At 35.2% G+C, this 15,735-nt stretch overlaps 2 protein-coding genes across 3 annotated transcripts in view; one reads left to right on the top strand and one right to left on the bottom strand.

Moving 5' to 3' along the window:
- Positions 1–3,984: 3,984 nt before the first annotated feature.
- On the top strand, positions 3,985–8,242 carry LOC113230190 (COP9 signalosome complex subunit 2). Of its 2 annotated transcripts, none has more exons than XM_026463997.1 (8): positions 3,985–4,114; positions 5,337–5,531; positions 5,755–5,880; positions 6,065–6,232; positions 6,566–6,740; positions 6,947–7,085; positions 7,167–7,499; positions 7,919–8,242. In XM_026463997.1, the coding sequence occupies exons 1-8, from the start codon at positions 4,061–4,063 to the stop codon at positions 8,061–8,063; spliced, it is 1,335 nt and encodes a 444-aa protein (XP_026319782.1). In that variant the 5' UTR covers positions 3,985–4,060; the 3' UTR covers positions 8,064–8,242. The 2 variants fall into 2 exon arrangements, with proteins under 2 accessions (XP_026319782.1, XP_026319783.1); XM_026463998.1 differs by lacking the exon at positions 3,985–4,114 and adding an exon at positions 4,258–4,327.
- Positions 8,243–11,994: 3,752 nt separating this feature from the next.
- Positions 11,995–15,735, bottom strand: part of LOC113230040 (arrestin domain-containing protein 4) — an 11,252-nt gene continuing 7,511 nt past the window's right edge. Inside the window, exons 6-8 of the mRNA XM_026463769.1 lie at positions 14,387–14,572; positions 13,341–13,541; positions 11,995–12,628 (exon numbers count right to left, since the gene is read on the bottom strand). Of these exons, the coding sequence (XP_026319554.1) occupies positions 13,374–13,541; positions 14,387–14,572 (354 nt within the window). The 3' untranslated portion in view covers positions 11,995–12,628; positions 13,341–13,373. The remainder of the gene's footprint in view (positions 12,629–13,340; positions 13,542–14,386; positions 14,573–15,735) is intronic.

Below are 15,735 nucleotides of genomic sequence, written 5' to 3'. Positions count from 1 at the left end.
TCACATATTATTTGTAACATTTAACGTTTGGTGCGAAACGCGAAATAGCTGCTTGGTTTATTGGTATTAAATTTCACGTTTGATTACGCTAAGCGCTATAGTGCTAATGCTATATTTAGCACTTAGCAAGTATTATATATTATAATTGTAGTTATGTTATAAATTATAATTTTGGTTACGTTTTAATACGATTTTGAGCTAATAGTGGAACGTTAGCAAAATTTCGTCTGGTGAAGCGATTTAAATTAAGATATAATTAAGTACTTGGATAGTTAGTTTAGCGTTTGTTTAATTAATAAGTCGTTGTAATATTTATATATAAAAGTACGAGTGTGTGCGTTATTATTAATTATTATGAGTGTAATTTACTGTTAATAATCAGTGTAAAGTTTTGTGCAAATTGTAAATAGTCACGAACTTGAGCTGCTAAAAATTATAATTTTAGCGCTTTAAATAGCGCGCTATAAAAATTTAGCATTTAGCGTACTATGCGAATATAGCAGTTAATCTCATCTCTATTAGTTGTTGAAGCCAGCCTGTTCTATCATACCGTATGACAGAACGGTTATTTCGGACGGTATAACACGGTATGGGTCGTATTCCAGAACTCTACTCAATGCTCAAGTCAGGATCTGAGTATGATTATTATGAAGAATTATGAGTTCTGGAATACGACCCTAAGGATCGTATTCCAGAACTGTACTCAATGCTCAAGTCAGGATTTGAGCAGACTTGAGTATGATTTCAAGCACTGGAAATACGACCCTAACGGCAAGGACTTAAGTATGATTTTCAGTGCTCACTGCAATACTCAAGTCCTGACTTGAGCATTGAGTAGAGTTCTAGAATACGACCCTTATATTCTTACCAAGTTATGCCGTCCGAAATAACCGGCAAACTGGTTGTATTGTAACTGCAAAGTTTATCAAAAAATGCATTCCTTCATAGTGTTCGGTAATTTCAAAAAAATGTCAAAAAGTGGAAATATTTCGAAGATTCATAATATTCTACGTTTATTAGTATCTTTGAAGTTTTACTTAGCATGTATTATAAAATAAAATTGAGTTGAGTTGCTAAAAAGAAGTTGGGGTAAAATTAACCACCACCATTACTGCTTTTGCCGTGGTCATGGTGCACGTGATCTTCTTGTGCATTTCACCCACCAATGAGTAGGTGCCTTAAAGAGCAAGACATCATTGGCCTAGAGCCAAAATATAGCTAAGGTTTTTGACCGGGTTTGGCACATGGCATTTTTATGGAAGCTTTCATTATATGTGCTCCCATTACAAGGGCACTTGGATCACCAGCTTCTTATCTGAGCAGAGAGAGCACAAAAGTCGTTGTGGACGAATAATGCTCGGATACCAAGCTCACCAATGCCGGCGTTCCGCAAGGATCTGTGCTATCATCAGCCCTGTCCATCGCATATCAATGATATATTACCTGTGTATGTTACTAACTAACATCACCACATTACTGAATTCATAATCGTACTATAAGAATCAACGCAATGGTAAACGTAATTTATAATGTTCTACCAAATATGATATTAAAAAGTCAAATTATTAAAAAGTGACAGATATTTTATTCAGCTAAATGTTTGCCTTTCTTTTTAGATTATTTTTTCCATCCTCCAAGCCTTTCTCAACTTTTGGTTGAATAAAGAAAAACTGGCATAAATTACTCACAGACATTACGGTATTGCAAAAAAGTCTTTAAAAACCAAAAACAAAGATCTGCAACAAGCACATGGAAAAATTCGTAAGTCGTTCTCACACCACTAAATAAAACGCGGCTAAGTGACAAAATGCTTAAATATCTGTTTTAAATAGAAAAAGATAGAGCACAAAATTCTCTTTGTTAAAATTAGTTAAAGTATTCGACTTATCGGAATTTACCTTAACGATGCATAGCTGAAACATCATTAAACAATTTCAATATTCAAAAACTGGGTTATGGGTTTTTATATCTCAAAAAAATATTTTGTCACTTAGCCGCGTTTTAGTTAGTGGACGGCAGGTCTGCCATGGTATAGTGAAAGAGCTGCTTAGAGCCCAGCCGCATTAAGGGATGTGGCTTTAGAAAAAGTGCAAATCAATCGAATGTTACATTGCACAGGCATGTGTTATTTTTTTGTCTATAAATCACACAATAGCCCAAATATTTCATGTAATTAGACTTATTTAAGTAGTTTATTTATAAATCTTGTCAAATGTTGCTTTTGTTACTTTAGATTGCTTGTTTGTTTGTATATTTTGATGATTGTTGTTAACAATTATTTTGAGATAGTGTTGATCTTGTAAGCATACATATTATCGATATTCTGTTATTAAAACAATTCACTACGACGTTTTTATTGTTTTATTATTATTATTTCAAGTTTTCATACAAATGAAAAAAGGAAGAAAGAACGATTGGAAATCATAGAACTGCCGAATATAAACGTTGGATCAAAGACCATCTTCATTTGTTCGCTTCATTTTGAAGAGTCAAATTTTAACAGAATTTTGAATGTAACTAGATTACGTAACAATGCTCTTCCATCATTAGGTTTATTGGTACTCGTAAATAATTTTATGTTCAATTTAGATTAAACAAGACTCATTTACTAGTTATTCTCAGGTCCTGAAAACAAAATTATCCACTCGTTTCTGATTTTTCCCAATGACAACTAACTATTAAAAATGACTATTTTTTTAAAGCATGCAATACAATGACATGTTAGTCCAACGTTGCCGGGTAAAGGCCAATACCAACATATAGATAGCCTATTTGCCTTGCCTTGCCATCGTTAAAGTAAAGTAATTTGTATATTTTATTTATTTAGTAAGTACGGACAACGGCACACCAGACTACACATTTTTGTTCGAAAATCGCCTCCAGCGCAACGGAACAAGATACGTCAGTGTGTAGCTTGATGTGCTGGCGTGTGTAGAATTAATACTATGTAATGTTATATACCAGGAAAGTAGGTATAGGTAGGGCAATGTTGAGTGTGTGCGTTAAAAAATAAATAAGTAAGAGTGCGCATGTCGCCAAGAAACTGCACAACAGTTTGGTGACTATTACTAAATAAGTTACCAGTTAAAATTGCTTGATAGATTGATTTGTTTAAGTAAGCCAGTAACGTGAATACTAGAATCCGCAGAAACCTAAATAGACTTGTACGTGACAGTTAGTTAAAAGACGATACGTAAATATGTACTAAAATGTAGGTTAAAGGCGTATCTCTTAAAGTAATATTAATATTTGATTTAGTAAGTACAATTAATACTATGTAATGTTATATATCAGTAAAGTAGGTATAATTAAGTAAGAATTTCGCCAACAAACTGCACAGCAGTTTGGTGACTTTTACTAAATAAGTTACCAGTTGTAATCTTGCAAAATATTTTTTTTTTAAAGTTTAAAAATGTGTGTTGACATTTATAATAATATACCACTCGAGATTAAATTATTAGACTTGTGTTTGTTTAGGCATACTTTGGTTACAATAAACTAAAGAAACAAAAAAAAAAACAGTTTCAACATTCAAACAAAGCATGTCGATAATGACTTATCGATAGATTATGGTACAACACTAAAGAAATCCGCCATTTGTAACTTTCAAATTTTGCATATAATGCACGTTGATTCTGTATTTAGGGCAGCTCCTTTCATTTATTTTTTTTCCATCCTCTAAGCCTGTGGATACCACATTATTTAAAATATTGTACAAATGATCAAAGAGCATTTAAAATTATATTTTTCCAATCTTTCGGGAATTTTCCGAAAAAAAATACACTGTTTGGAATTTTTCGGAAAATTATCCAGCCCAACAGTAAATTACACAGTGAATTATTTTGCTCTAAAGTCAATTATATCTACCCAGCCATCCCAGCCACCCATGTTCAACGGGAAGTAAAGTACGTGGTATCTGAAACTAACTAAAATAAAAAATAAAACTGTCAAATGAGAATGTCAATGTCATTCTCCTTTTTTCCGTTGTCAAGTTGTGTATCATAATAATTCTCATTTTTATTGAATTTATACAGAAAAAACGATTAATTAGTTAGCCAAAATGTCCGACAATGATGATGATTACATGTGCGAAGAAGAGGAAGACTATGGCTTGGTGAGTTTTGTGCAAAACGTAAAGAATGCGAGGATATTGCAATGCCGCATTTCGTACTACATTATAGTTTGCATTTGCAGCAGATCTTTTGATTGACCGTTTATGTTTGTTGAAAATGTATATTGAAATCTACAATAACACTTACCACTACTTCTATGAAGCATAAATCTCCGTGTTGAAATGGTTGGCCCAGTCCGATCCTCTGAGAACTTGGTAATATTTTAAACGATGCCTCTCGCCGGGATTAGAAATGTACCAAATGAAAAAAGTGGAAATAAAATTGCCATCACCACATGTTTTTTTCGTATTATCCCATATTATACACTATTTTATTTCTTTTGTATATCTCTCAAAATTAACAAAGTGTATTAAATATGAGCATAATCAAAATCTTTGTATTAATAATTATAACAAACTAGTGGAATAATTTCACAAAATATAATTGAATATCAATTCAATAAAAACTTAAAATAATCAAAATGTTTGGTTATTATATTGTACATTTTTTCGCAATTATTTTTGATGAAATTAAGTTCTAAAATATTTTAAGTATATTAAATTTCTTTTTATCCGTCACACGTTCTTATGACACAGAGTAACCCTCATGATTTTGGTTATAAAAACTTTATAAATTTTTTCATAATTTTCAATTTAAAAAATGTGGATGAAAACACAGCTGCGCATTAGAGACTCTGCATGGCTCTAGGACGTGTGACAGGTATTTAGATATTTTTATATGTATTTTTGCATATTTCAATACCTTAATTTTTTATTTATTTATAGCCTTTATTGCTGATAACTTACATACTAACTTGTCTATCACAGAAACATTGTATGACATGCATACTTATATATGTATATTACTTATTATTACTTTCCATTTCTCACTATCTTTCGCTATTGGCCTCCATGCTCCTCAAGCAATTAAAATCATCTTCCCATTTAAAGTCTTCCTTTCTTCGTTTTTCCCTCTCTTGGGGACCATTCCACAATATCCCTTGTACACTTATAATTTATTTCTCCCATCGAGTGTCCTGTCCAATGCTATTTTTACTGTTTTATTATGTCTGTGACTTTTTTTAGTCTTTGATTTGCTTTTAATTGTAGTTAGTTTTACTTTATCTTTCAATTCTATGTTGAACACATTTCTTGCCATAGTATTCTGACAATCATGGAGTATTTTTTTTAGGTTTTAGGGTTTTAATTGGTATTGTACTTGCAGGAATACTCGGAAGACAGCAATTCAGAGCCAGATGTAGACTTAGAAAACCAATACTATAACAGCAAGGCACTGAAAGAAGATGAGCCAAAAGCGGCTTTGCTTTCCTTCCAGAAGGTTTTAGAATTGGAGGGGGGAGAGAAAGGCGAATGGGGATTCAAAGCTCTTAAGCAGATGATTAAAATTAATTTTAAATTGGTAATTTTGTTTTAACTATCTTATTATATGAAGTAGACACCATAATAAATAACATTTACTGAGCAGCTTTGACCATATCACTTACCAGTCACATGCTTATTGAAAATTGACAGTCAGTACTTACTACTATCTCCATCTTTTAAACAACAACAGTGACAACATCTTTTAATATTTACCACAGCTTTAGTAGTATAAAATATATGTCTTTATTATTGTGTTTTAGAGCAACTTCACAGAGATGATGGCACGGTACAAGCAATTACTCACTTATATCAAGAGTGCTGTCACCAGGAACCACTCGGAAAAGTCCATCAATTCTATCTTGGATTATATCTCTACATCTAGGAATGTAAGTTTTTGATTGATTGGTCACAATAGCATGGGAACTATTTAGTAGGAATCTTTAATTTATTTAACAACTCACTGTTTTTGTATGTGGTGCAATAAATTCTTTATGACAGACCAGACAAAAAGAATGTCTACATTACTAAAAGTCTACACCTTTGCATAAATAAATTTTTTTTTTATAACAGATGGAGTTATTACAAGACTTCTATGAAACCACTCTAGAAGCCCTAAAAGATGCCAAGAATGACCGATTGTGGTTCAAAACTAACACCAAGCTGGGCAAACTGTACTACGACCGCGGGGACTTCAACAAACTAGCTAAAATACTCAAACAATTGCATCAGAGTTGCCAGGTATGTTCTGTTGAGATTAGGTAGATTTGTTACTTTTATTTGAGATGAGAACAAAAGGATGTAGTGTTTGGAATTAAAACAAAGGACCTAATACTGACCCTTGGGAGATTCCAATTGGAATTCTAAATACACAGCAAAACAATTTGTCTTCAAGACTTTCTGATAAGTCTTTAATTAATATATGTATAAACTTGAGAAACACTATATTTTCTCTATTATGGTGATCTATTATCTATTATATTACTAATTGACTATGTTCAATCCAATCAAAGGCTTATTGTAAGTCAATATCATGAAACCTTATTTTGGATTATCTTTTATCTTACTCCATAGACGGACGATGGCGAAGACGACTTGAAAAAAGGCACGCAATTGCTTGAGATCTATGCACTGGAGATCCAAATGTATACGGCGCAGAAAAATAATAAGAAACTTAAGGCGCTGTACGAGCAATCGCTTCACATCAAGTCTGCAATACCGCATCCACTTATCATGGGTGTTATTAGAGGTGAGTTAATAATACAATGCACTGTTATTGAATAACTTAAGTTTTCTATCTCTATAACTTAAGTAGTTATAGAGATACAAAGACTTAATAAATTTGAAATTAAACAGTTACTGTGTTACACAATGTTAATTAAATTTGATTTGAATAACATTGATGTAATAAATTTACTTTAGAAAGCGATTATTGACTACTTAACAATATTTTAGAATGCGGCGGCAAAATGCATCTTCGCGAGGGTGAATTCGAGAAAGCGCACACAGACTTCTTCGAAGCTTTTAAGAATTACGACGAGTCCGGTAGTCCAAGAAGGACAACGTGTTTGAAATATTTAGTTTTAGCCAATATGTAAGTAGATTTTCTAAACTTCTTATTAAATTATTAGCGTCGCTTTTGAACGGTGTTCATTAATATTGCAATTACCCACAGGCTAATGAAATCTGGAATCAATCCCTTCGACTCTCAAGAAGCTAAACCGTACAAGAACGATCCCGAAATCCTTGCAATGACAAATCTCGTAATGGCTTACCAGAATAACGACATCAACGATTTTGAGTCTATTCTAAAACACAATCGTAATAACATCATGGATGACCCCTTCATCAGAGAACATATTGAAGATTTACTTAGGAATATCAGGACCCAAGTTCTTATCAAGCTAATTGGTCCCTACACGAGAATTCATATACCGTTCATCTCTAAAGAGCTCAACATAGACGAAAAGGAGGTCGAAAATCTTTTAGTTACTTGTATACTCGATAAGTAAGTAATCCTATCTTGGAAAGTTTTCAATTAATTAAATTTTTATTGAATTGATATTCAATTATTTTTTGTGAAATTACTCCACTAGTTTGTTATAATTATTAATACAAAGATCGAACACTCAGAAAAAATTCCTTCGATCCGGTCGGATTCGAACCGACGTCTTTGCATACCGTGCCAGACGCTATACCAACTAAGCCACGGAACGAACCAACGGACCTCAAGAAACTTTCTATGTGCTTGCGTCGTGTCTTTGTACTTGGTCTTTCAAGTTTTCAATTCCTTCAGTTAAAAATCCCACTTCTGATTTTAAAAATCAGAAGTGGGTTTCGTCTATTGTAGTTTCAGTTAAGTTTTCCTTCTTCATTGCCCATCTATCGTCATCTGCTGTGCATTTGACATAAATGATCTCTTTGTAGCACAATAACTGGCCGCATCGACCAAGTGAACTCAGTCCTGGAACTGGGGGGCGGTGCCCGTGGTGCTACTCGTTACTCGGCCCTGGACAAATGGACCACGCAGCTGTCGGCGCTGCACCTGGCGTTGGCCAACAAGATGGCGTAGGGTTCGGTGACCAGCGGCAAGACCCGATCCCCCGCGTACAAAAGTGTTCATTGCTATTTCAACAGTGTTGGTGAGGTAGGAATTTAACCATTTTTTGACGAGTTTGGCACATATTTAATTAGTTTTGTGTAAATTCGAACCCCTTTCACCGCGAGTCCATCAGTGCGCGTCAATACTCCTTCATGTAAACGGACCTAGGCGAAAATTACTCGAAACCATGTACATGTAATCCAACAAGGCCAATCTCAGAGCAGTGTGTATGATCCCTCTTGAATGTATGGCACTCCACACAAATGACTGTGTCCATTATACTCTAATCATAGAAATTGAGGTCCATTATCAACCAAGCAGTGTCAGCAGCCAGTAAAAGCTCTACCTATCTTTGTCATAATGAAATACTTCGATTATTGAAACGTAATTCATCGTGTCGCGGTACAGACAATGCTCTGAACCAGCCTAACAGGAACAAATTAAGCTGAAATCACGCAAACTAATTGCGCACGCGCGTTTTACTTCAGCTCAGTTCAAAAATACAAAGCTCCGATAAGCGCTGCAGTCTGTTTTAACTTGTCACGATCAAGCGTAAAGCGCGCGCGTAATTTAGAGGCGCAATTTCAGTTACATTTGTTTATAGCCTTAAAATATCGGATTGTACCGCTAGTTTCAAATATTTTACAAGGTTTAATGAGATTTAAGTTTGCTAAAAAGGGGAATTATTTTGCCAGTGAAATGTACCTACCTGTTTTCCCAGACATCGTGTCAATCAATAAATAGAATTTAAAACCAGTGTTTGAAGTTTCCCACTATCACATATTTCAATTTTATAAGAAACAAATGTTTGATTTTTAAGAACGAACTACAGTGCAATTTTGTTACTGCGCTGAATTTAAAATACAGCTCTCAAGTAACAAACACGTGTTGTTATTTTACTTGCGTGCAAATAAAATCAGTTCAGCTGATTTTTTTTTATTTAATGGAGATCCTAATGATCAGTGGTTCGCTTTATTTGCTCTTAAGTAATGACTACCCTATCCACATCTATTAAATCCCATATTGCACTATCATTGTTACTAAATTTTAAAAGTAACATTTTTCACAACCTGACAAAATAAATCTGTAGGTGTGAGAGGTAAAGAACCTTAGGTCCGTACTTTTGAATATAGACTCAATTTATATTGTAGCGGAAGGAATGGAAACGAATTTTTGTAACGATATTGTACATTGCTAGCTTGTTGTTGTAACTGCCTCCGTGGCCGAACGGTTACCATACCGGACTGCCACGCAGAGGTCCCCGGGTTCGATTCCCGGGCCGGGAGAAATATTTGTATGGCCTACATTTATTTCTCTCGTGAGTTTGGGTGTAATTTGTGGTTGTCTATGTGTGTGTCCATGGCACCCGCGACACAGGGTTTCCCTAGTGTGGGGCTATGTTGAGTGTGTGCGTTATTATTGCTTAATGAACTTTGTTTTGTGGTGAAGTGTGTAACGTACAAAGTAGATACGAGCCAAAATCTTCCGCGGAATGCTAGATGTTTTTACAAACATTGCTTTACAATGCCGTCGTTTGTTTTTTATTTAACATATTTAATTTGACCATAAAATTTATGTTTAAGACGCTGAAAAGCGTCGACGACCTTGAGCGAATACGCGCCTACTATAATTTCTCTAATAAGGTGGCGCCATATGCCCCGATGTGGTAAGACTGTGGTAGTTGGACCTTCCGCTTGATTTAACATAATATTGATTGCCGCTAACAGATGGCGTTGTACTTAAAATACACACATGCTATCAAACCAAAAAATATCAAAGCATATAAGAACTGGACGTGTTATGCAAACAAGAAACAACCCACACCTCGAGGGAAATTGAGTTATGTATTAAGGTAGAACACCAGACGTGTCCTTTACCCGCTCACAAAAGATCCTGGCAACAAAACGGAGAAAATAAAAATCCTTCAGGGTACCAACCCTAAATAAGTAACGTTTTAATAGCTAAAAAGAAACTTTAAAACCATCATTCTCGTTAAAACGCTCTGTAGTAAAAATTACTGCCAGCGAAATGACTCTTAAACCTCTCACCTACAATAATAATATGTAAATAAAATATGATTATTAAATATAACATATCGTTTTTCATACCAAATAGAATTGCCATAGTTGACACCAGCCAAATGTTATATATGCAGCTGGTGCCACGGCGGGCGCAATATTGCCCCAAAGTAAACATTAACACCAGGTGGATAAGTCGTCTTCGCTTGCCCGCTGAAGACTGCTACTTACCCAGTGTAAACACAGACGTAATTCGACGACTGTAATTCATTGCAAAGTTGACCAAGTGTAATCACTGTCGGGCGATAAGGTCGCCTTCGGCAAGCGTTGGCGGACGCGTCACACAACAATGCGCGTGCCCCAGCACGTAGACTACCCACCTTTTAATATGGGAAGTGCCCCAGCTAGCTTGAGACCAGGGTAATTGGTGTGATTGTCTGGCACATTATCATTATTACTATTTGTTGTGTCTTTGTGCGTAAACTTGTATTTATAAATACTTGATGATTTCGTCGAAGGCGGTAGTCGACCCGATGTAAACAGAGAGTCGACTGTGCCCCCTTAGGCAACGGAATTCGCTCGCCGAAGAGGCGGCAGTCGTTTCGGTGTAAACAGCGTGTCGACTGTGCCGCCTCTGTCAACCAAATTCGACAAGGCGAAGAAGTCTGCCGATGAGAGGATGGCGGTAATCGACCCTATACACGCCACTCTAAGGGCGCGTCCCCATTATGTCGTAACGTTTTATTTATCCTACGACGACTGTTGCGTCTAGCCTGTTCCCATATCCCGGCTATGTCTTGGACTTTTATGTTATCGTTGAACGACTATCGTGTCTAGCTGTTCCCACTAGATCGTGACAATTTATCGTTTCACGACAGCCGCCTTGTCGTTGCACGACAGAAAGGTTGAATCGTCGTGACGTTTTATTTCTCGTCAGGCGACTGTCGTCCTAATACTTCCCATTGTCTGTCGTTGTAAGGTCAAAAAAGTCGTGAAAGACAGTTAATCGTGTTGTACTATATGTGAACAACTTCATTTAAATATACAAGCCACGACACTTTAAAATGCACGACTATCTGTCGTCACGACATATTGGGAACGCCCTTAAAGGAAAACAAAGAAATAATGTGATGTAAATATTTATTATAATATCGTGACTACATGGACGGATTGATATATCACAGGTTAATTTTATAAATCCCCATAATTTCATGTATTACATAATCACTAATCGATACTTAAATTCGAAAAAAATTAAATATAAAATCAATTATATTGCATTGTAACAAACTTCGAGAAGTAGAATACATTGTTTATATAATATTTTATTTAAAAAAAGATTATGAATTTAAGTTTTAAATAAAATTTAAGAATCAATATACAATGGCACAAAATACCTAGGTTAGTTATTATTATTTAGATTCTAAAATTTAGTTTATCAGGACAATTTCAAAAATAGTTGATATGTCAACATTGAACATTCTTCGCTAATTCGAAGTTTACAGAATTTTTACTTATATCTATATATTAGTATCTTTCATTAATTTGACATTTATTTAGTCGTTGTTTTAGTTTTACATTATCATTGTCAGTAACCAGAACAACGCTATAAAAGCCCGTCTACACGGTACTATTTATGTTGTCGGTGTTTTGTTGCAACATTTCGAAAAATTTTTCAGGTATACGTGTTTTAGGTTTCATGACTGTTTTAAAATATTTACGTCCTGTTTTTAATTCAATTTTAAAACTTAAACTTAATTACAACCAAAATTGAATTTTAAAACAGGACGTAAATATTTTAAACCAGTCGTTAAAACTTAAAATATGCTCCCCGGAAAAATTTTGTACAAGTTTATAAGCGGTAAAGCTCGGCCGTGTAAACGGGCCTTAATTGTCTCTGTCACGTGGCGTACATACGCCTAATATGCGAGTGAGACAGTCTGTCTTCCTACAACTCACCCTTTTCTGACTAACCGTCATAAGTATAAATTGTCCGAAAAATTTCAAAAAGCAAACAAAAAAATTATAAAAATAATTTTTTTTAATAATATTTTTCATGACCCAACACTATTCGTAACTAGCATAAGCATAAATTTAAATTACCGCGGAACGGAATGGAAGAGAGTTATTGTATATACCATAATTAACGTTATATCAATTGTATAACGTATAAACTAGATCACGATACGGTAGCTGCGGGAATTCTCCGAAAGACCGCGAGAATTTTCCGAAAGACGCGCTACCTGCACGTACTTTTACGACTATAGGCACTGTGCGAATGGGTCGTATGTCGACTAAGCCGTTTCTAATTGAGCCTTAAATTTTTTTTAACCGAAAATATAATACATATTTTCGGTTTTTACATTCCACATTCAGCTAGAGTTAAATTCGTTCTACCAATAAGTTGTATTCATACATAGAAAAGTAGATATATAAATTCTAGTATACTGTATATCTAGTATACGGTAGTTATTGAAGAGAAGAAAAAATTGTTCAAATAATGGAGAATTTCACGTCCCGAACGAACAAGGCGATTTCTTTTGATCGATTTTGCCTGCTTGAATTGATATCGCGATAGGAACATGCGCGTGATCAGAAGATAATTTTTTGCTGTACAAGTAAAACTGGTAAGGTCACCTTGAACCGTCGAACCTGCCACGCATCTTAGAGCCTGTCACGTTTTTAACGCGCTGTTTTCATCCACCGTTAAAAAAATTGGCAATATTTTTATTTTATTGAATGTCATCAGTCATTTTCAGGTAAGTTTTTTGTACTCAGTTTTGGTGACAATTTTTATTATTTAATTACTCCAATATATTTTCGTGAAATATTCAAGAATAATTCACGTTACCACACTCGAATGTGAAATAAAACTTCATGATGATATTCTATACATATTTAAATAAAAAGAAATTGTCAACAAAATTGAGTACAAAAAACTTACCTGAAAATTACTCTCATGATGTTTTTACTACCATGACATTGAAGAAACTTTCATAAGTTTTTCACAGGTGGCGCTGACGACAAAACGCCTAGAGAAAAAAAGCACATAGAGAAATTCGTAAGATCTGACTCGGTCTGTAGCTTAGTAAGCTGGTTCGAGTACATTCGGATCGAAGGAATTTTTTTTGTGATTTTCGATCTTTGAAATGTATTTTTTTTACCAAGATCGTTAAGGACACCGTGTGTGTCTTTAGGACGCGTAACGGATTAATCTGTAATTCACGTCAGCAGTTGTCGCCTAGTAAGTAGTTTGTATGAATCAGTGGTGGGGCTTATCATGCAGCCAGGGCCTGAAGATGGGCAGCGTGGACGGATAGTGCGTGGGAGGGTGATCGTCTTCAGCGGCGTCGCGGAAGGGGTATGTGCCCAGTAGCACTGGTAGTTGCAGTTTCACCTCCTTTTCCATGCTCTTCGGCTCGATTATGAACTGGTGAAATAGTTATTGGTCTCTTTAAAGTTCAGTGCAGAAACAGAAGATATGAGAATATGTCGTATCTTTGGTAAAATCTGCCATCCGCCAACTAAAAGTGACTAAACATGTTTTTGAGATATCATAAGAAAACCATAACTTACTTTTGAATACTGAAATTGTTTAATGATATTTCAGGTATGCATCGTTAGGGTAAGTTCCGATAAGTCGAACTCGTTAAATAATTTTAACTGGTTTTAAAAGATAATCTTGTGCTCTATTTTTTTTCTCTATTTTTTTGACCCTTTGTCACTTAACCGCGTTTTCGTTAATGGACGGCAGAAATGATCACATGAAAGTCACAAAAGTACTACAATACATGAAATAAAATATGTATTATGTATAAAAAAATATTTTACTTGTCTTTTTTGAAGACGGAGTAAAATGACAGTTCGTCTTGCGAGCAGCTAGTGATTGCAGTCGATAAATGTTCTATCGACTATCGAGTAAACATTGGTCACGCTTAAAATAATTAAAAGAAACGTACGAACTACAAAAATACAAATAAAAATTAAATATTTTTAAAATACAAACGTCCAAAATTAAAATATAATTACAATTTCTGTAAAAGAAATTCCTCTACACCGTAGAATTCATTATCCAATAAAAGGTCTTTCAGTCGGGAACAAAACACTTCGTCATTTATCGAGTTACTTACTTCGTCATTTGTAATATTTTTTAGACTTGTAAGTAGGTGTTCGTAAAATCGGGGCCCGATTACTCTCGGATACAAAAAAACATACAGTCGAATTGAAAATCTCCTTTTTAAAAGTCGGTTAAAAATAGTATATCGGTAAACTTACAAAGACGTCGTAATGCACGGAGATGAGATGGCAGCCCCGCAGGTTGGTGGGCGGCAGCGGCGGCACGTACAGCAGCTCGCCGCGCCACCAGTCCGTCTCGCCGGGGCGACACTTTCCCCGCGACAGAGTTGCCAGCTCGCGCACTTCCTTGGCCGCCACCTTGCCGTGCGCTGAATATTGGATCGTCTGCAAATGCAAATTATTCTATTTCTATTTCCTTAAGAGCTCTCATGCTAAAAAAGTTTTGACGTTGGCTCCGCCCAAATTTGTGAAACAAATATATGCCTTTGATGAATTTCGCGTGACATGCGACAGGAGATGTTGATTTTTTCGCATTAAAAGTACCAAATTCGTTTTAGCGGAATAACTCTAAAACTAAAGGGATTAAAAAAATCCGTAGCGACAGTTGTCGATCATGCATAAATATAATTAATTATCTAATTTTTGTCCTAATAACCTGTAGCATTTCGAGTATAAATCGAAAAAATGTGAAAATTAGAGGTCATTTCGTGATTTTTATCTATGGAGGAAACTTTATTGTTTTATGTTTCTGATTAATGTCTATGCTTGAATATATCGTGTAGTTACTCATACAATATTTTATTTTTAACTTTAAAGTAGATATACCCCTCTAAAATCAAATCGAAGATTAGGAATTTTTCCTCTGCTCCCTCTTAATGGCGGCCACTAGGCTTGGGGCAGTGTTAGTTTCGATTAATGTTGTCAGTTAATATTGTTCAATAACGTCAACGTTTCGGTAGCTCTTAAACTCTTAGACTATGGAAACTATTTTTTTCCATCCTCTAAGCTTAAACTACTATACAACTTGTCAGAAGAATCATTTCTTTTTTTTCTTTTTCTCTTGGCTTTTCGCGGTTAGCGTTTCAGCCACTTGCAAAGAGTTTTGACTAAACTTGTTTATATAACGGGGAGTATTTTTTTAACGCACTCTCATAGCCCCGTACGAGGGAAACCCTGTATCGCGGGTGCCATGGACACACACATAGACAAAGTCAAACACACGAAGAAATAAATCGAGGAAATCAAACCCTCTGCGTGGCAGTCCAGCATGCTAACTGTTCGGCCACGGAGGCAGTTAATTATACAGAACTTAAATAAAATTCGGTACAGACGGATTGACGGATCTTATTCTATTGGTCTGGAGGCGATATTAGAAAAAAAGAGTGTAGCTTCATGTGCTGTTGATTGTGTGTATATAACTCTAAAAGAACACCAACAGTGCTCTCAGACAAGTCAAGGATGAGAAAACTGAGATACATACAGGCCACATACTTCTAACCTAGCCTTGGCGAAATTAAATCGAAGGCGAAGATAATTAAAAAACAATG

The sequence above is a fragment of the Hyposmocoma kahamanoa genome, unplaced genomic scaffold, assembly GCF_003589595.1.
Source record: "Hyposmocoma kahamanoa isolate Upper Pololo Valley unplaced genomic scaffold, ASM358959v1 63, whole genome shotgun sequence".
Classification (NCBI taxonomy): domain Eukaryota; kingdom Metazoa; phylum Arthropoda; class Insecta; order Lepidoptera; family Cosmopterigidae; genus Hyposmocoma; species Hyposmocoma kahamanoa.
This window is presented reverse-complemented; position numbering and strand designations above follow the sequence as displayed.

Bases quoted from the DNA above. Each gene is read 5' to 3' on its own strand.
- LOC113230190 (XM_026463997.1), top strand. From the start codon at position 4,061: ATGTCCGACAATGATGATGATTACATGTGCGAAGAAGAGGAAGACTAT. The intron at 7,086-7,166 runs GTAAGTAGATTT...AATTACCCACAG, and splicing joins TATTTAGTTTTAGCCAATAT to GCTAATGAAATCTGGAATCA. The intron at 7,500-7,918 runs GTAAGTAATCCT...ATCTCTTTGTAG, and splicing joins GTTACTTGTATACTCGATAA to CACAATAACTGGCCGCATCG.